This window comes from Anopheles stephensi, chromosome 3 (genome assembly GCF_013141755.1).
Source record: "Anopheles stephensi strain Indian chromosome 3, UCI_ANSTEP_V1.0, whole genome shotgun sequence".
NCBI lineage: Eukaryota > Metazoa > Arthropoda > Insecta > Diptera > Culicidae > Anopheles > Anopheles stephensi.
This window is the reverse complement of record NC_050203.1, coordinates 63,215,989-63,237,323: the sequence shown is the minus strand read 5'-3', so window position 1 is coordinate 63,237,323 and position 21,335 is coordinate 63,215,989. Positions and strand designations below refer to the sequence as shown.

Sequence of the window (21,335 nt, the reverse complement as noted above, 5' to 3'; positions counted from 1 at the left end):
AAAATTCAAGTGAGGTCCTTGTTTTTTTTTGGTCCGAGTGTATGTGTGTTTGTATCGATGCATTCAAAACCGGGATTTTGAAGATGGTGAGAATACGCGAGCTGTTGTTGTTGCGGAATCCGGGTCGCCATTTTCATTCTTTGGTCCTCCCCGGTAATGGGCGAAAGCATATAAGCATCGGTAAGGGGGAGGTCCAGCGAACATTCGCTTTGTATGAATAATTTACCAAATATGCCAATGGCAGGATTAGCATATAGATGGCTTTTCGAAGGTGTTTTACCAAGCGCCCAATTTGTGGTTTTGTTGTGCGGTGTGTGGACTACCTGGTTGCTTACGGTTCGTTAGCTTTAGGCTCAGCTGGGCGCAGCATCAAGATATAGTAATGCTGCAAGTTCGATAACATTAGGCAGCAGTTTGTTGATCAGGCGTCTTGTAGAGTATGAGATAATTTCAATCTAAGATCGATTCTAGCGATACATCGTTACAGTGTGTAGCATTGGTTGATCAGCGAGTCCTTGAAAAAATACTAACCAGGGAAGCAATGGGATGAGATATATTTAAAGAAAACATTCTATTAACATCGCCCCACAACTGTGTAAGAAAATTATCTTCCATTCAGAGTTCTCTTGTCCTGCCCTTCAGTTTAAGACCCATTATCCCTGCGCAGCTAGCAAAGTTTTACCTAGCTATCGATGCTTTTGCATCGGTGCACAAGCACGAAACAGCGTGGAGAGTTTATTGGCTGTAACTTTATCGTTTGACAGCAAAGTGAATGAGCAAAGGAAAGTTTAGTTTCCTGAAGTTTCAAATAGTGTTGGGATTAAGATGATGGGATTAAGCGAGAGAGTAGTGGATGTGAAAACCGTGGTAAAGGAACAATGACAAGGAAAGAACACGTTATTGTCTGTTGCACACGGATAACACAAAATTGCAGCTTTTTCGATGCAACAGGGTTACAACGTTGGTCGTGCTGAAAAGGATTTCGGCGGAGAGAATTGTGTGAACAGCGCGTCATTTTACACTTCATCGGAATAGTTCATGTTAGGTCAATTAAGTAGTGCTTGAAAACGTTAGTGATTCGTATTCGTTTAGGTCTTCTTTGTCACTTCAAACACAACAGATCTTGTTGGTGTGGAGAATAAGTCCTGCGTACAAGAAATACGCTTCAGATTGGAATTGTCCTCGTGACAGGCTTATTCCGGGTCGTTTTAGCTTTTATTCGTAAAATTCATTCATTCATTCAATTCATTCGAAAAATATGTATTGTGGGTGTAGCAATGTTTTTTGAGGCATTGAAAATGAAACATTTTACATAAAATCACATTAACTTCTCACGAGGTAAACAAGGAGTGCTTCATGTCTCACGCTTCAAAACTTGTAATCCGGGGCAAGAAATTCAATTATAGTTAAAATCCTGCATTGGATGCAACTTAAAAATGGAGTAGGAAAAACTGTTGTTTCAGAAGTCGAAATCCATGGCTTTGACATTTATTTATGGATCCCTCAGCATTTGTGTAAAATAACAATTGGGGGATGGTAAATCTTCGACCATGTAAGCAACGCTCCGGGAAAGCAGCATGCAGCACCAGCAACCGAGTACAGTAATTAGAATGGGAGTTTCAAACCATTCAGACGCTGGCGTCTGACGCTTAATTGCTTTTATGGCTGCTTGAATGGATGACGGTTTTTTCTTTCTTTCGACACGAAAATGGGACGTGTGAAATACAGTTGTAGCCGGACGGCATCATACGAGTGAACGATGACGCCTGGATTTCGCTTCCGCCAAGCGAAAGCCCATCGCAGCAGCAATCATAAATTGAATTGCTCGGTTTCAATTGGTGGTTTCACTGGCCACCTAACCCGTGCGAGGCCGAATACCTCCCAAACGCTTCAGGTTTAATGGTGTACGGGTTTAAAATTAAATTGCATCCTGAAATTTCAGCGTATATAGGTGGCGGTAACACGCAACAGTAAAGCATCCCTTGCGGACAATCGCTGTAAGCGAACTTTGGAGCGTGATGCTTTTTTTGTGTGCAATTGTGCTCCTTTCCCAAATCACCGTTACGGAACTGGTTCGTGCAGAAAATGGCGATTGATGTACATTTGATGATAACTTTCGTACAGGGGGAAAAAAACGTTGGGGCCGAGTTTTTCGCGTTACGCGCAAGATTGCACGTAATTAAGAATGATTCTGATTCGTGTAGCGAGCCGCCGTCTATAGGTGCAGGTATCTGCAGTAATAACAATTGAATTACAATTTTCCAATAGCCTGTTATTGTACGGTTTCGCGTGAGGTTTGCATGTTTTGCATACTAGTTTTTATACCGTTTAATGTAATAGTATACATTTTGGGCCTTTAGAAGATATCATGAATTTGTGTTTTAGCGATAAATGCTTTATGGGTATATCATGTCGGATAACAAAATTTCCGTTTTACGTAGAAAGCAGCGTTAAAACTGTGCGATTTAGTTTTATGTGCCAATGTTTCGTTAATGTGTTCCCTTCATTGAACTATTGCATTTGAAGCTTAGCTATTCAATCCTCGTTCGACCCATACGTGGCTTACATGCCGAGGGTACCTGAACCTTTCCTATAATCGATTATGAGTCAGCATTAACAAAAGGTTGCCCAGCACACGGTCGCACACCCACATACCAGACCTATAAGGGTACGATTGATCCAAACCGGGCGCGGACGAGTTTTATTTGTTTTCACTTATTTCGACATTACAAAATGGCTTCCTTTCTTCAACCGACCCGAAAGGATTGTTTAGTCGAGAGGCACCAAAGCAAAGTGTTTGCTCACTGACCTACGTAAATTCATCCTTACCACACGCTTCATTTCACGCTGGCAATAAAGTCGATGGCCCGTTCCATCCTTTCTCTCGCCCGCTCGTTGAAAAGCCGAATCGATGAGAAACATTCATTTAGGATTAAATTTTTGTGTTGCTCGTCGAATTGAAACTGTCAGAACCGATTCAAGTTTGTCCTTATGAGACCCGGGTGATCCCGTTTTTTTTTTTTGGTTCGGCCGGAGATGGAGAGATGCTGTCAAAACATTCCTTCAAGCTGATCGAAGACCATCTCACCTTTGTCACTCTTCATCTCGGAGGATATATAGTTGGAACGAAGGGAAACGTTTGCGGTGGAAGGTGAATAGTACACAGAACGGTCACATACATTCGTTTGAACCCACAATCTCAAACAGCCATTGGCGGTTTTTGGGAATCCACGTCGGCGACAGTAGACAAACGGCGGTAGTGACGGCAGAGGCCACAAGTACATGGCCCATGTTTTTGTGTGAAGTCACTCGATGTGAAATAAGCGGACACAGACACACGAGTTCACTTGCGGAATATTGCGTGCCGGTATCGGAAAGACACAAGCCGAAAGCAATAAAGATGAACCCCGGGTGTACATTGTCGACAGTTCTGTTGGTTCTGAAAACGGTTCAAGTGGTCTTATTGCCAACCGTCATGTGACAACGACGGTGGTGGCAGCGGCGATTGACGGCGATTTTGAAGTTAGTACAAATAAATATAGATATTTGCCTTAGTGCTTAGTGGTGCGGTCGACCCCGTTTGCCTGTGCGCTGGACGGCCAGAAGGAATTGATGCGTTCTTGTTTCTGTTTTGCAATGAATGTGTGTCTGTGTGTAACAGACGGTGCTGTATCGACTAGTAGTAGTTGTTCGTTAAAGCCAACATAAATGGATACAGCTTGGTTGATGTTTGCCACTAATATTAGAGTAATATTTGTAACGGAAGCAAGACTCGTTGGTTGGTAGGAATCTTGGCTAAGCTGGTTGTGGGAGGAATTTTTTTTCCCGTTTGATAATATACGAAGAACACCTCAAGCGTTTTAAAGCTTAGTCTAAAAAAATGTTGTTATTTTAAAACAAATTTTACATCCTCGAAGTTGTTGTTGTATCAACATACAATTCTGATGGTGTACGCTATAACCAAGCCGTTAACATCAACTTAATGGAGGCGCCCAGTACAAAAACAGTGTGGGCCACATTTTCTTGTTACAGACACCCAGAAGAACTGTGCGCGCAGTAAAAAAAAATCCAATCCAGCTGTTTTTTATGTAGTGTCTTGTGCATGTATGTGTGGCAAAAGTTTCCACAATTTTCCGACACGTTCTCGTTTCCAGTTTGCCGTCTAACCCTTTATGTCCGGAGATTGATTGATAGGAAAAATTATAGCACACCATTGGACCCAGCTTTTTTTGGTTGTTGTTTGAAGCTGATAGGTAATGTGGGTGCCGCTTTTTCTCGTTGTACGTGAACTTTTACGGCACAGCATATTGCTACTGCACCACACGAAATACCAGAACCAACTGACAAACTTCGTGTGCAAATGAGGGGATAGTAGAAAAATCGAAAATTGGGTCGCGAAAAAACAAGGTTTCTTCAGGAAAAAGAAAGAAAAGTGGGCGATAAAAAAGTGCCCTGATTCGAGCGAGTGAAGCCAGGGAAGGATCAAGAATGTTGGGACATTCGGTAGCACAGCGCCTGCCATTCGCTGGCTCACACCCGTTCCGAAGTCCACCCGATTAAGGTTGTTGTCAGTGAGCATACGTCACCTTGGTACGACGTGCGCGATGACGCGTTGTCAACGGGGTTCTTGCCGAGTGTCACCTCTCACGGGGTGCTTCTGTTTTTTTTTCTCCGGAAATGTCGATTGGCGAATTTGTTAACATGCACCAGCCGTCACCGGGCGCCCAGCTCATCAGCCAAATATCGGAAAAAGGGATTTGGTCGCGGATTTTCCGCTGTGGCGCACGAGCATGTCAAGCACCAGTCTCCGGTTTGACAGCTTTTTTCGGAGAAACACGTCGTATTGGGTTGGAATTGATGGCCAGATTTCTTTTTACTGGTTCTCCATGCCGTTCGTTGGAGCAATATTTTGTATCGATGCCATAGATTTCGATTCGTTCTTTTAAGGTTGTCAAATCTTACGTCGATGACATTGTTTTCCTATATCCCCTTTGGATGGCGCTCCCCCTTTTTTCTGCCTGATGATTTTATTCCCTGCCACTACTACCATCACTATGCAGGACACGGTTGCGGGAAAGTTTGCAATCGGTTGATGGAAACTTCCAGCTGGGATGTGTTAGTTTTATGCGAATGGCAAATCAAAACGGCAGTGCCAAATTGGATGGAAAGCAGGATCAGCTCTCATGAATCATGCATATGCCGATTCCTGTTTTTATATAAGCTCCCTTTTCTTATTAGGCGTGAATATAAATTTCTTTGTAAATAATGCAAAAAAGTTAGTCTTTTGAATGGCATTAACAAAACCCCTGCATTAAATTTAAAACTTGGGCCAAAAGTCTGATATCAGTTTTTATTGGTGTTCCAAAGGAAATTGCTTGCTAAAATTAATTCGAACGTTGTGACAAGAGCGTTTATAACTATTTTGATTCTAAACATCGTTCCTTATCGTTTCAAGATACGAAACTCCTTGCGTGACTTTGTTGAATCTCAATAAATCAAACTCTACCTTGCCTTACACCAGGCGTTTTTTGGTGTTTGTATTTATATCAACAATTAACATCTGTTTCCTGTACAATTAGGTCACGTTAAGCCATCACCTAACGCCACACTCTCCAAACCCTCCCCTAATCCTTTGACTGCGAAATCTAATTGAGTACCATGAATACAATCTGCAGCATCAATCAATTAGCAGCGGTACACGTTCTGGCCATTTGCGGCACAAGGCAATCTTAAACACGCCAACCGCGCTCGTACTTCAATCGCGGCGCTAGACCGTGTCCGCAAAAGCCAATCCAATCTGTATTCGGTTCTCGGGCGGTCGGCTGCGGTGTAAACGCGTGTGGGGAGAGAGCTGGGTTTTTGCAAGTAAAGCAGGCGAGACGAACCGGGACGCAGTTGTGAAAATGGGACGGAAAATTGAGAGAAATAGCTCCCCGGGCGATCGTAAGGCGAAATAGAACGACGCTTTTCCTCAGTGCAAACTTTAATCTTTTAATTATTTCCTTCAGAGCAAAAGGCGTACAATTTTTGGAGTGCACGCCTCAGGCGGTGCTGTGTTTAATGCGCGCGTGTATACTTTCTTGCGAACAGTTCAATAATGGCTGTTGGCAGATATTCTAGAATCGGTGAAGTATTGCAATAGTGAGTAAAGGGTGGAAAAGCTGGTACCACATGCGTGATATGCGGTTTGTGGTGATGATGGTGCGTTTCGGTCATTTCGGTTGTGGTTCAATTACTCATCGTTGCGTCCGGGAATATATTGGGTGTTTCGTTGGTCAGACCGCTCCCGACACATTCAGCCAATCCTGGTCTACTTGGTCCACGGGTAGCGAAGAGGTGAGAGAGCCAATAAATAAATATCTCATTTAAATATCCATACGGTCAGACAAAAACCGCCGCCAACACCACCTAGACCGGATGTGCGTACGCAGTCTGACGCAATGGAAAACTTCGCACCATAAATCAAGGATTCTACCGCCACTGTCAGGAGACCGTGGATCTGTTAGGGCGCATTTAGGCAATTTTTGGTTGGATGGCCTGGTTTTCTCTTTCCCTATACGCATTGCTTTCCAAGACCGAAGATGTTGGAGTGTAAGAAATAAAGAAAAAAAAAGATATCCAGAAGGTTGTGCCAATTGTGTCAGATCAGAAGGAAATGTCACAAGATAAGCAGCGGGAACAACTTTGTCGTGTCGTGTTGCGGATTTATTTTTTGCAGTGAAACAAAAAATAAAAAGGCCGCGTTAGAAATTGTCCTGAGGTGGGCGTTCAAGCGCGGTGTGCGTAAGTGGTGGGAAAGTTTGGCAAGGAAAATGGAAAATAAAAATAAGAAAAACCACCTCCCAGATCAGCTCATCGACCAACGGGCGGTAAGGAACAGTCCGGTAGAAGGAATTAATAAAGAATCATCATCATCATCATCAACACGGGGGCAACGGCACCAAACGGCACGAATGGGACAAATAATCTAAGTGGAAGTTTTACTGCCATCCTGGAGAGTTATTCTGATTTTTCTCCATTTTCATTTCCTCCTTTCCTTCCGTTTCCGCGTTTGTGACGCGCTTTCCGAAAACCGGATCTCATCTCCGGCCGGATGTACAATTCGTAATGTGTCTGGTCGAGGTTAGGAGTCATTTTTCTCTCGACTGCTGCGATCGTTTGTTTGTGTTTGTATTCTTTTACACTGTGATTCCCCCCTCCCCGCAAACTGTCTGCGCTGTTGTGTCGGGACAACACCCGGGGGGACATTAGGCAGAAGTCGTCGGTGCAGACAACGATCCCTCGATTATTGCGGGAGTGTAGTTGAAATCTTCTTGCTGCGGAACGGTTGGGTTGGGCGACGGATGGGAAGAGCAAAGATGGTGGAGTTTACGCACTTTTTACGTAGCGCGAGCAATATGGTAGACGGGCATGATGGGCATGATGCTGGTGCGCCGTGTTGCGTCGGGTCCTCAAGGTTCACTGGTGGCACTGGTGGTTATGGGAATAATTCTTCAAGATTTATAATTTATAGTGTTTTATTGGTGGTTTGAGAAACTTTTCTCGTTTATCTCTGCGGTAACGGCATCATGACTGCAGTGGCCAGCGGCGTCACTTCGACATGGTGTGGCCGAAGCATCTTGTTTTATCAGCGTGGTGTGTGGTGTTAAGCTTAACAAATAAGAAGTGATTGTTGGGGCGGTGATGTGCTTCGTTTTTGCTTTTTATTCGCCTATACTTATAAAGGGCAAATGATAAAAAAGCGAAATCATAATAATAGGTGATAACCGTAACAAGCTTTAACTGTATCCACTTGCCGGGAATATCAACTACAATGCTGTACGATTTTGACAGTCAACTGCTGTACGATTTTGACATTCCTGTCAGTATCAAGAGATCTTTAGCAGATTGAATGCTCTCGAAGTAGTGTTGAGAAAACTTTACCATGACTATGTACATGTGCTCGCCCCCCTTTTTTATTTACTACAACATTATTCCGTGTAACAGGTTGGCCATATCTACAGAGACGAGACGTGGAACGAACCTTCCAGATAGATCGAAAGAACTCTTAACTCAATTAGCTGCCGGCAATGCCAGTCAGCACTTTTTGGACGTCATCCACGGGCAGCACATTTACCACCACCATCTTTCTTGTGCTTACAAGCAGTACACGGCGTTGGCCGGCAACAACCGGTTGAGTGGGGACATCTTTGAATGACTGGATAAACTTTGCCGATCGTATAACTGAACCATGTGCGATAAAAGCTTGAAGTAGTTCACGTGACTCAAGCATGGCGATACCAACGGTCTCCCCGAAATGTTTGTTTAGCAAATTGCTGAGTAATAGTTCGATTTGTTACTTCATAAATAGATGAGTAGAAGTGAATTTATAGCCATACATGGTTTGACTTATCACACTCAAAGAGCAGTTACATAACAACATGAGAGTTATAGCATTTCGTCATGTGAATAGCTAGATTACCTCAGTCTTCGCCTTCTTAGGAACAAAATCTAAGAATTAATGTGTGCTTAAATATGTGCATGAATTCCGTGCCCGAATCGCAACGCTTATGCAAATCTCGTCTTCAAGCGTCAAAAATTTTCAATCAACCAAATCAAAATGATTCGCTGTCAATCTCCGTGATCCCTCGTACGATTGATTTGCGAGAGTATCATCAATTTCCTCTCAGCATTCCATACACATACCGTGACATGTAAATAGTCTGCATTTTTTTATGTTTAATGGACTCACTCGGAAGGCACACAGAGCGCAAACCTTCGCCGAGTCCTTTACCACTCTGGGCAATTAATCAAATCAATCACCCGTCTCTGGAAGCCACCCGTCTTTAGAATAAAGGACGACCAACTTCTTGAGAATGAACCATTGCACGGTGAATGCAGCGCGGAAAGAGGACGGAACACGAGGCAAGAATAATCGTTCTTGCCTCGCAGCAGCTTGGATGTAAAATAGTGGCATTCTCAGCGTTTTTGATGGTCAAGTGGGCCCGTCGGGGGGGGACCCAAGATCTTTTTCTTCTCCGATCTGCTACTTCCGTTACGTGGTGCACGCGCGCACGATGGTCGACCCATCAGTGTTGGGTGATCATCTTTATGTACCCAGTCAAATTAGCTTAAACGTTGGCAATATCCAAATAAATAATCAATCAGTCCACGGCGTTATTCATCCCTGTAGCGCTTATGGTGTATGCCTCCCCGTGTCCCTCGCCATCGTTTGCCGGCGCGCTATTTATTACCGACGTCGTATCCGAACGCAGCTCTCTGAGTCTAGAACAATCTGCCCTGACGGTCGGGCGTGATGATGAGATGCTGGCAGGGCTTTTTTGTTGCGTTCCCGTACGCGCGCGAGTTCAAGCAGTAGAAAGCGATGGAGCCGACCCACTTGACGTGTGCTTGAAAAATGAACATCCACTCGTCCGAGTAGTTGTTGGGTGTACACAGTGTGGCACACGAAACCTACTCCATGCCTGAAGCAACAGCCAGAGCGTGTATTGGTACGCTCTACGGTACAATCCATCGCTGGGGCTGCAGAAAGGAAAAGCAGCGAAACTACAGCTCAGACCGAGAGAAAGCGTTTGGAACGTTTTTGCGTTCTAGCGCTAATCGTTATGTTAGTTGTTTGCCTTGGGACAAGAAGAGAAGGGTCGTTTATCAACACCTTATACCTTGTCCGGTGGTCGGGTTGTCTTTGGGTCAACGAAAGTGTTGACTTTTTCGGGCACCAAACGCTCACACACCGTACAGTGAACCACAAACTAACCGTTGCCGAACCGAGAGAATGCTGGTGGAATTCAGCGTATACTTACCTAAAGTCCCTCAGAAAACTGCCACTTAGCGAGGTTCGCTATCAGGCTGCAAGAGAGGTACTTTTTTGTGTCTGATGCCTTTTTTGTGGTACTCTTTTGTAATATATGTGTTTATACGTTTTTTAGCACCAATATTTCGTGGGGTAGCGTTGCGTAGAGTTGTTGAAAATGGTTTCTACAAACTCTCATTTCAGACCAGATAAATTACACTATTTTTGTCTGCTCTTGAGTGTATGTTTTGCTGAAGTTATTAAAGCTACGGTGACTTTATCATTGAACTCTTGTTAAAGAAAGCTGCTAAAATGTGAAATTATCGGGAGTATGATCCAAAACGAAAAAAAACTGACACACTAGCATCAGTACGCTACGATAAGCTGCTCGAAGTGTGTGAAAAGCACGAAAAATCAACAGAATAAACTCGCGGACGGAGTTTGCTGATGGCTGTGGTGTATCCTACTAGTGCCGCATATCGCAAGGATGCACCTAATGAACATTTATGCTTATGCCGTATCACACAATTACCGGTCTTTGCCCTGTGCGCTGTTCGAAGTACTTAAGAGCATCGAGAATGCGACGTTATCGCTTGTACGCCCGATTCGGGATGTTTCGATTGAAATCTAATATACGCGCACCTAACAAACGGTAACAATGTGTTGCTGCTTGGTCACTCGGTACGGGCGAGCAGGCAGCACTAACTCACTGCCAAGATTTTCTTCTCTGTGTAGTTTCAACCTACGATGCTTTTGATGGTGAGGAACATTCGTATGGATATAGCCGATGAAAGCGGACGCTTAAACCCTGGGACGTTGTCGAGCACACCGTACCTTGCGCGCTTGATCCTGTGCAAACTTCCTTTTAAATGGATTTTTTTTTCGGAAGGACACAGACAAGAAAATGTTCGAAATCCGCCCCCGTTGGCCATCAAAGCGGTAATGCAAAAATCAATTCCGTAACCGATCGGTGGCAATGATGCTGCACGTTCCACGTTCGGCTAATGGTTCTTTAATAGCCAGTAATCAGCGGTCTCTTGGGCGACTACTGTCTGGAGGCGAACAGGAAAGTTTCGGGCGTGCTCGAAATGTTGGACATTCGTGTCAATGCCTATTGACACGGCGCTGTTACGAGTTTACGATCAGTTACCCACGGACACTGATTGCTCCCGGAGCAGAGCGAGAGGAATTAGTGTTGAAATGGCGCAAATTCTTCCTTTGGTTCTGCTGCATCTTTAGTTCGTTGACGCATGAAATTAGATTTGTTCTGTGCTGAAGCGGCTCGGGCGAGCTTTTTTGCTTCTGCCGTTCCCCAAAATAAGGAAACAAATCGACAACTGGGGATTACAAGCTTTGGCAAGTTGGCGTGCGGCGCTGGTCAGGTGGGACTTTTCGGCTGAAAATTATCCATAAATCATCTCACCCTGTCATGGAAGGAAAACTGTGGCATAGAACAGCGGCTGCTAACGTTGGTCAGGGTCTGGGGAGGGGAGCCTCTAGCACCCTGGTTTCCATTTGCGAAAGGTTAAATTCATCCTCTCGGGAACGATGGACACATCGTACCCAGTTGGGCGAAAGTTTTTGATTGCTATCGGCCGAAAAGTCGTGGCGATGCGAATCGAATTCCGTGCTGGAGTACAGCCTTGGCCCCGTCACCAGGTGTGTGTGAAATGGTGCATTTTTTTGCCTCCGTCACGGTCACACGGACCAAATTCAGATTTATGTTTTGTTTTGTAGTCCTACCTTGATTCCGCTGTGTGTGCCGCCTGTGATCGCTGTTTCTGGTCCGCCGGCTCAGGCGCTCGTTTCGGGAAGGGTAAGCATGTTTCGGATCTGGTCACTGTTAGGAATTGTTCGTATGTTTAAGGTAAATATTATAAATCCTTCAATCCCGTGCCGTCGGTCGGCGGGAACAGCCGGTTCCGCTGGTTTCGTGCGCGGCATCGGACAATGTTTAGACAAGCCCTGTGTTACGTGAACCAACAAACTCTGCCGAAGTCAAAAAGCGAATCCGTCGGTACATGCATGAATGGACCAACGTGTGCCGCACTGTCTCGCAAACGCACGAGCAGTTCACTGATCTAGTGCCAGGCGGTTCCGGCGAGGTCCGACGTTTTGAAGTGGCTCTGGACGAACTCCGTCAGTCAAGGTCACATGCACATGGAGTGCCGTTGCTGGCTGGCTGGCTGGCTGACTGACTGGCTTACTGGTAGCAAATCTTCACGTTCAATTACTCGATTTGTCCGCGTACACAACGTTGTTTACCTGTGGAATGTTGTTTTTGCGATTTCTGTCTTGTACGTACACGAAGTTATGAAGGCTTCATCGGATGCTGCTTGGCAGGCTGGTCCGGTTGGCGAGAACTTGCTCCCCCTTTTCTGTTCAATCGGTCGATGGGAACGTGAGACAGAGCAACTTGCGAGCCGACATATTGGTCGGACACAGTTTCGTACTTGCGTTCGTTGTGCAAAAGCGACGTTATTCTATTTGGTCTAGCATCTGGTGTGTATAAATCTTTTTCATTAACACCAACGTGTACTGCTTTTGAGCACGAATCCGGAGCGAATGTGCAACCGTCTACCCACAAGCTTCATATTTATTCAACGAGTTAGAATCTGGCATGTGACACAGTTCAGGTATGAGTTCCCTTGAAATCGATTGCTTGAATCTTTGATCTTGCAATGAACAGAACGGAGAAGTGGTTGGGGCGGGAGGGGGAGGGGGGTTGATGTGGCGGTTAAACGCGCCAAGTGCATATTACTATTTGCATGAAATGTGTTATTCCGCACTACGCACATGTAACACTTTTGCCGTTATGTAAGCAACAGGGCACGATTTAATATCGAATATATTCGAATATTTGTATTCCGAGATATAAACTACTCGCGTTTTCAACAATTCATCATCCAGGAAAGTAATAAAAGAGGCATGTCAACGCATTTATTTTTGTCCAGAAAATTCCTCGCCGGGTGATAGTGACGCTAGCGGACAGATAAAAGCAACGAAAATTAATCGAAATCCATCGATTATCAGTGGCATCAGTTTTAATTTCATTGATTTATGTCCGCCGTGTTCCTTCACGGGTCGGACATTTGTCTCCAGCAGTGTCACCTGTACCGTCATCCTTTCGTACACTACCGTGAACGATTATCTCATCAGAGTTTTTTTTTTTTTTGGTGTAGAATCGTTCTCAGGTTACGTTCACAATGGATGTTATCTATTTTTGGGATCGTGCACCAATCGTAAGCATTAGGACGAAATACAGAGGGGCATCTTTTTTTGACCCCCTAATTAGCACCAACATGATCCATGGAAGCAATCACTCATCAAACCAGTGTGTCTTTCGTTATTAATTTTTGTCATGAGATTCCTATTTTGCGTTGATGATTGGTAGTTTATTAATGGATACCGATTAATAACAACGGGACAGTATTCTTGTTTCGACTACACAAACTTACGCTTGCTTGGGAGTGTGTAACTACTGATGAGGATAGAAGATAAATCAACCTTAGCAATCATAAAACTGAGGTGCCTTGTTCTGTTTTGAGCTTATTAAAATTCTTACTAATTGAACAAAATTGATTGATAGATCTTACGCGTCAACTCGTTCGTACAAAATGTATCGAGCATCACCAAAGCCAGTGAAATGATTTTTTAATATGTCTGAAACACCCTTGCTTCGATACATTCGGCTTGTTGCGTGATAAGATTTTCGGCAAAGAAAACAACCCGGTTTAGCCGGCTGTTAATGCAGCAGGAAACATTTCAACCGCAATCAGTCACCGCTTCCAGCCCCACGCGACTTATCCTTAATGGCCGCGTAACGGTGGTTTCGCTTGCCCTCGGTTTCTGTTTATGCATGCACATATGCTGTCGTCATCATCATCATCTTCCCCCTTCCGTTTTCGCGCGAGCCCATCATCATTATCGTAAACTCTTTTGTGACTTGTTGGCCTCATTGTGCACCTCGGGAGTGTACGTACGAAAGCTGCACAACGCCCATCATTTACGCCATCGCTTCCGAAGAAGGAGATTGAAAAGTACCACCTTGGAAATTATGGCAAGGCCGTAAAAAGAAGAGAATCAGTCAAAAATGTCAAGTTGGGTGCGCTGGAGATGTGCAGCGTGGCGGAATTCTGGTGCCGGTTGCCCGAATCGAAATCCTAGATGGTTACGAAATTCGTACGTCTGACAGCAGATGACACATTTTAGCAGTTCCCTTAACTTGAGTACATACGCAATGTTTTGGTGTGCCCTAAAGGCAATGTAGTGACCCCACCGTTGACCCTTATAAAAAGCGCACGGAATATCTAGGTTTCAGTATGTCGGTTATGTTGATGAAGTAGAAACGTGGTAAAGAAAAAATGCTAGCCTTCCACAGTAAACGAAAAACGAAGATTCTTCACATTAATGTTCACTAATTAGCTGCACCCGGTAGCACGCCGAAACCAAAAACAACAAAACTCGCCGGTTCCAGCTGAAGGTTGCGTGGCACCGAACCTTATGATCATAATTTTAAAGCATACATTTTACTTCACCACTTTCAGAGCTTGAAGTTGCGAGACACAAACGTTGAAATAGGCAGTGAAAAGGGTACGGCAAAAAAGGACCCACTATGAGATCGCTGATCGAAGCACCGATGATCACTGCAGCTCTTCAAAACAACAGCGTTTCACGGCACGCCCTAACTTCACTGGCTAGTGCATACATATTTAATGTAATCTAAAATTGAATCCACCCACTTTGGGTTGAAAATTTACCAACAAAAAAAACACGCAAAAGTACGAAAAGTCGTTATTTGTTCTTAGGAACCTCATCGTTGGTAGAATACTAATTGAGTTTTGCGTTCGTAACGTTGTTTCCTCTACAACGAGCCGGTGGATAGTACATGTATTCTACGGCAAACGAAGCGGCGGTTGAGAGTGGTTGATAATTAACTGCTAACTTGTCGCAACGCTCCAAGTCACGTTGAAAATGCAACAACGTTTCGCCGACAACGGTCATCCTGCGCACAGAGCGTCGTAGCACGGATATTCCAAAAAAGGATATGATTCGATTGTGCCCGGCAGGACGGTGAAATCAAACGGTTGCTTTTGCTGTACCGGGGTTTACGTGGTTGGTACACGTGGTGGACAAATGTTTTTTTGATGTCCCTGTACGTTCTTATTTTCCCGTCATCGCATGTCCGTGCGTTGTTGTCTGTTTGAAATTTCGCGTCGTTTAGACACGCACACAGTCTAGGTGTCGATCAGTATCAGTTATCTGCTAGAAGAGGAAGCTTTCGAGCGCGTCTACGATTTAACGGCGGGTGAGTGGTGGGGGCCAATGCCAACGTCACCAACAGCTTCAGCCCCGAGGCACAAAGCAACGGATGAAGTTCCCTTTGTGCGTGTCACCTAGCGCTCTAGGTGGTAAATATTTCGGCTCAACACAATCCACCAACGATGGTGGGAGTGGCTGCAGCTGATTCAAAATTATTTGCTCGCAAAGTTTGTCAAGTGGGTTTTCTTGGTGGAAAACTAGTACTATATCAGTACGGTTTGGTACCTTTTGTTCCATCACCAGCATACGCGTGTGTTGCTTTGGTGCTTTTCAATAGAAGCGCACGAGTGGAAAAGCAACCGCGCGCCGTGTTGTTCGTTGGAATTAATATATTCAAAATTCCAGCTGCTGAGTTGCGGACGCGTGTAAAGAAACGGAGCACGGGCAGCGAAACCGTGGAGAGTATAGACGAATCCTACAGACTACGGCTCTGTGTAGCTGCTGTGTGCAATCGTTGTCCCAGTACCGACAGGAGGAGGAAGCTGCATCGAAATATGCGACTGGCGGCTGTGTGATAGGTTCTTTCGTTTTCGGCTTGCGGTTGAAATATATGCGAGTGGCCAGTCGTGAGTGAGCAGTGGGTGACGGGTGTGGCAGTGGGAGATATTGTTGAATATCCGTCGCGGTGTGAAACGTGCAGTACCGGCAGGCGTTAGCTTTGATTTGAGTGAAGAATGCGGGCGTAAGAGTGTTCACGAAAGAAAAGCCATCTCCTTTCGCCGTACGGAGCAGTTTCCGAGGAGCAGGTTGTCTTGCAAGGTGTTTAAAGTGTCGCCTAATCTGTGAGGCAGAACCCAGCATTGTTTTCGATTGTTTTCTGAGCTTTTGTGTTCGTGTCAGTAGTGGTGGGTTGCTTTGGTTACCTTGACTACCCCATCGCTGGCCAACGCACCTGTAAGCGTGCAGTGAAGATGCAGCATCATCCAGGTTCGTGGTACATTCCGTGGGGCGTCCCAGGAATGGGGTTGCAGAAGATGCTGGCCGTGCCGTTCAATCCGGCGACGGCCGGTTTCCATCAACCACAGATAGCGGCCGCCGCCGTGCAGCCACCAACCGTACAGCAGGTGCAAAGCCCACAGGTACAGCAGGCTGCCGCCACCCAGCAGGCCGCATATCAGCATCCGCTGCATCATCCGGCCGCTGCACTGCATAACACGGCCGCCGTAGCCGCCGCAATGCATCAGCATCAGCATCAGCACCAGCACCAGCACCAGCACCAACATCAGCATCAACATCCGCATCAGCATCAGCCGCTGCATCCGGCGGCTGCAGCGGCCATGTTCACACCGCTGACGCTGCGGAGCTTCGTCACACATCCGCATCTGAATCTGGGCCAGCAGCCGATAGCGACCGCCCAGCAGCCTCAGCAGCCGCAGCTCACAGCGAGCCAAACCCAGTCGCAGCTAACCGCCATCAATCTGAACAGCGTCGGTGTCGTTCCAGTGCGCCAGAAGACGACCCCGGTCAGCGTCCCGTCGAACACACTCATCATGCCGATGAGAAAGGTACGTAGTGTGTGGGGATGTGTGGATTCATATGTGTGGCGTGTGCCGTACGGTGGACCTGTTTGTGACGCATGTTTGCATGTAATCTCTTGCCGAGAGAACTGCAGGATACTGCCGTCCGGTTGAGCGGTGGCTCGGTTCGATACGGAAAATGCTTCTGCATCGTTAGGCTGCAGAAGTTTTGATTGGAAATGAAACAGTGTTTGTCAACTCGTTCCCATCTCTTACTCGGCACAATCATAGCTAGGGTTTCCCAGGCTACGGTTGGCAAGAAAGCGGAATGAAATTCAAATTGAATATTTTTCTTCCCATGATTGCACGATAAGAAATGAATGCATTCGTCTGAGTGTAGAATTGCGGCAGAAGGAGATGGTTGCGATGGAAAACATGCAAGCAGAGGGACTTTTTGCATGTTAAGGAAGTTTTTACCGCTAATATTTGTACATTTTTGTTTGCGAAGAATCCAATGTGAAATTTGTGCAGTATTGATGTGCGATAGAAGTTTGTTGATTCATTCTAGTTTTTAATACTGTTCATTCTACTTAAAGGGTTTTTATTCTATTTCTTATGACGTTGGAGAGAGTTACATAGTTCCTGATATTTAATATTCTAAATATTATTGAATATTATGATAGATAGTGGATTAGTATCTCCACGACATCAACGCTTAACAAAGTTTTCCTGAGCTTTAGGGAAACATATAAAAGTCTTAACTAAACATATGTCAGAAATAATTGTGATAATTGATCCACGACTGAGCAACGTTATAGTTGTAATCTAATCTAATTGTGAACCTAGCTGATATTCCATCAGAAAACTTCAAGAACTTATCAACGTTCATTAGAAGGCAGTCAATAAATCATCTATACGCGGTTTTACATTAAACGATATGCCAACATACGGTAATCGATATAAATGTTCTCCTTGCGTGACGCAAAGCTTTTCGGAGCAATCGTACTATGTATGCGTCGGCCAAAATTAGCCGACAGAATGGCGGACGTCAGTACAATCGTTCGCGTCTTTAGATTTTTCCCTACTCCCCGGTTGATTTGGAGTGCGTTTCGTGTTACAAGAAGCAATTCTAATTAAACTAGTGTGGTTCTTTCTTACGCACTGTCCTACCTCATCAAGTCTATGGAAGTCCCAAGGCGCCGAGTTGCAGAACGAGATTCCAATTCTTCCTGCCGAACGTTGCCGGGTCGTTCATTCCCGGCGAAGGCAATGATTTCCGTGCTGCTGCTGCTGTGGGGGTTTTTTTTTTTGGTAAATATATGAGCTAGGCCAAAAATAGCACTCTGCCGCATCACGAAACCGTCGGGTGGTGATGCGGTTTGCCTATTGGCACTGCTCCGGGGGGATCCCTATTGTGTGTGACTTGAGCACGTATAGCTCGTAGGCTACCGCGTATAATTATAATAGCCAACGACACCAGGCGTCACATCGAATCATTGCGACCGAGTGCTCCGTTCGCCGGGCGAGCCACGGCGAATGGTCGGTACCGATCGAGGGAGGTCGAAACCGTCCCAGCCCATTTCGGAAGCCAGAGTGGCAGCATTCTCTTCTCGCTCAAGAGAATCGCCTCCCATTTCCTGCCACGTTTTTAGCACTTCACGAGAGCCACGGTGCTGAGCTGGGCCACCGGCACGCGTATGAGAGATGCTAAAAAAATCAAATAAACCGCCAGCACGCCCCGCTCGAGACAAAAAGGTGCCCGAGGCTTTTCCAAGCAATTTGGCAAGGTGCTTCTTACGACTTGTGCGTGATCCGAGCCTAGCAGACCGTTTCCGAGCCTTTCGTCCTGATAGTGCGTGTTTCACACCGCACAATAAAAGTCAACTTTTACGACTCTCAAATCTTGCGTTTAATCTTAAGCAGCGTTTAAGAAACAATGCCAGATCAACGCGACGACAAGCGCGACACCGAATGGTGCTGGACGTAATCGAGCCGCGGGAAAGGTGGGTGGGTCTGGAGTTTCTAGATTGGTGACAAAATGCATGCGGTTACATTTGCATTACGATGGAAGATCCTCCAGACGGATGTTTGAAGAGGCTGGGCAAATGTTGTGGCACTTTGATTTTAGTGGTTTTTCAGGCTACTTCAGTGTGGTCTCGGGCAAACGTTACGGGTGGGCCAAAGAAATTACACTTATCGGTGTCTGTTAAATGCATAAAGATTATATAAAAAAAGGTATTTTATGTATTCTCGATTGTCATAAAATTGAATATACGAAAACTGGGTCTGTATACTTTATTTTATTGACTATATTGCGTATCACGGTACTGAGCTATCGAATAGAAAACAAATTGCGACGTGTTGTTTTGTGATGGTGTTTTAAATGATGAACTCATTTGTGTTCTCCCACCCTCTGACGCAATTCTGACTAGTTCATCAATTTTTTTTTTTGTATAGAATGTACTCGATAGCAGAACCATATTTTAGAGCGCAGCATCATAATAATTAGATCATGAACGCTGTCTATACCCGCTAAGAAAATTGCTTCTTCACAGCCTGTGTCCTCCCAATGTGCCATAAATTAAAACAGTTAGCGAACGGTTAGTGTTCTTGCTCGGTCACCGTAGACCATTACGGTTGGGACAGTGTCTGAGAGTCGGTAGCATTCAGTCCACTTGAACGCAGACCGGCAACCGGGAGTGGTCTTGCCTCGTTTACGGCCCATTTGTGGCCTCGTCTGTGGCCCCGGTCTGCTAGTCCCTAGTAGCCGGAGACCGGTTCGTGTGTTTGCCCAAGCATTGCTTCCTTCACTCAAATCCCTTTGCGAAGAAGGGACAGTTTGCCCGTGGCGTTAACTTTATTATTTTAAAGATAAATTGTAGAATTAATCACGGTCGTTGTGGAGGCAGGGCGTGTGAATTGTTTGAAGCGTATTGCCGTGCGCCTAAAAATAGCTAACATTTGTGCACCTTTGTCTCGACCATTTAGTGTACTTTTCCTTGGAGATAAGTCTTGCTGCTGCTGCTGCTGCAAGGAATAGTGTGCAAAGGGTTTCGTGACATATATCCAACCGTGTGGCTTAATCATGGCACCGAATGTCATCGTTCAACCATCTTCTAGTCCATCCCCAAGGTAGTGTATCCCCTTTTTAGTAGCAAACCTTAGATACACTGCAGCGTGTGGCCAATGTACATAAGGGCGCCTGGAAGCTCGGAACTTGCCGTTTAAACATCGTTCCCGTGTGTCCTGTTTAGCTCAAGAGGGCATGATTTGCGGAAGTGAACTGAGCGGATTTTTAAACACCAACCGTTCCGGTTTTCCTTCACCACGCTAGATGAGACCGTTACCATTTCCCTATCGGGCAATGATAAAGTCCTGACCTTTGGGGATTAAAACGCGCAATACGTGTGGACCGAGACTCATCTACTCTCACACCAAACGGTTGGAAGGGAGGGCTCAGCAAAATAAAATAATAATTCCGTCAACGAACAACGCAAAGCCGACATGCCTAGCGCCCTACCACCACACCGACACCCGTATCATATCAGCCGTTGCTGTCATGATAGTGGCGTCATATCCTGCGGCTTGCAGCTGACCGACGCCTGGGCGGAAAGAAAAGTGAAAGCTTTGTCACAGTGCCGAGAAGATCGGAAGCTTTTTAGCTGGCGTTATTATTTTTTTATGATGCACTTCAGTGTCCCGCGTTTTCACCGTGACCGGGTTCTATTTATAGGGGGTGACTTTCGTCCGCGTTTGCTTTCCTGCACGGTTCGGGCCGCCCACCGGTCGGGATGGAGTGGCTGGAGTGCAGCGGACCCGTTTGTTCCGGTGAGCCGTTTAGCGGGAACGTACAGTGACGGGATGACGAGCGGATTAATTACTTTAGTGAAGTTTTAATTGACTTCTTATTCCGTATGCTGGTGGGTGGCATTTTGTGGAGGCGATATTTACTTACAGTTTATGATGCCAGGCATAGAAAATGCAAGCAATGAGGGATCCGCCGGTATCTCGATTAAAATGTTTACGATTGTATAATTATGTGTTCTTGCTAAAACACAACACAGAATACATACACAACTATGTAAAATTGTCTATACCATATTATGAAGGTCACTCTGGTTTTATAAATCATTCAGGAGAAGGTTAGAGTCACTGTTAATTTTAAAAATAAAAAGTAAGCAACTAGTCGAGCTTTTCTCGTGTCCACAAGTCAGTCGGATTCTCACCTTAATGATGCTCAATTGCAGCACTTAGTGAAAAATTTCCGAAACATAAATAATATGAAGAGTTACAAATTTGAAGATCTCGATATTGTTGGTCAAAACAATCTTTTTGCTATTGTATGTTTGTCCTTAATGTTTCATTTATGGTGTGAAGCATAAATTAGCCTAATTGGAATAGTTTTTGTGGCAATAGTGGCTTTAATTGCCTTCTTTCGCTTCGCTTGAACTATAATGATTTTCTCACTAGTACGATAATGACGATAATTTAATGCGGCATTGAAACAATCTTAAGCATGTAAACTTACTTTACCATCGTTGGTTATAGTCTGAAGGTGCTCCAACTTCACATACTCGAAATTAGAAAAACATTGCTATGGTGTTTTTATATATCATAGCTATCTGAATTGTTGTAATAACTTTTTATTCAACCCTAATCCACCTTTGTATTGATGAGATAAATTTGTGTGTTTGAACAAAAATCAATAATTTTAATTTTTGTTTGGACGTAAGTCGAGCTCAAGTAGAAAAATTGCTCTCGTC

General features: G+C 45.0%; 1 protein-coding gene across 6 annotated transcripts in view; it reads left to right on the top strand.

Annotated features, from left to right (window-relative positions):
- The window catches only part of LOC118509871 (RNA pseudouridylate synthase domain-containing protein 2-like), a 174,573-nt gene that overhangs the window by 60,768 nt on the left and 92,470 nt on the right, over nucleotides 1-21,335 (top strand). For 3 of the 6 annotated variants that reach the window (XM_036051095.1, XR_004905946.1, XM_036051097.1), the window contains one exon: nucleotides 15,461-16,620. The exons of 2 other annotated variants lie outside the window; for them this stretch is intronic. In XM_036051095.1, coding sequence (XP_035906988.1) covers nucleotides 16,027-16,620 — 594 coding nt within the window. In that variant the 5' untranslated portion in view covers nucleotides 15,461-16,026. Of the gene's footprint in view, nucleotides 1-14,340; nucleotides 14,387-15,460; nucleotides 16,621-21,335 lie in introns of those variants that run through there. One more of the 6 variants, XM_036051096.1, reaches the window with a different exon arrangement.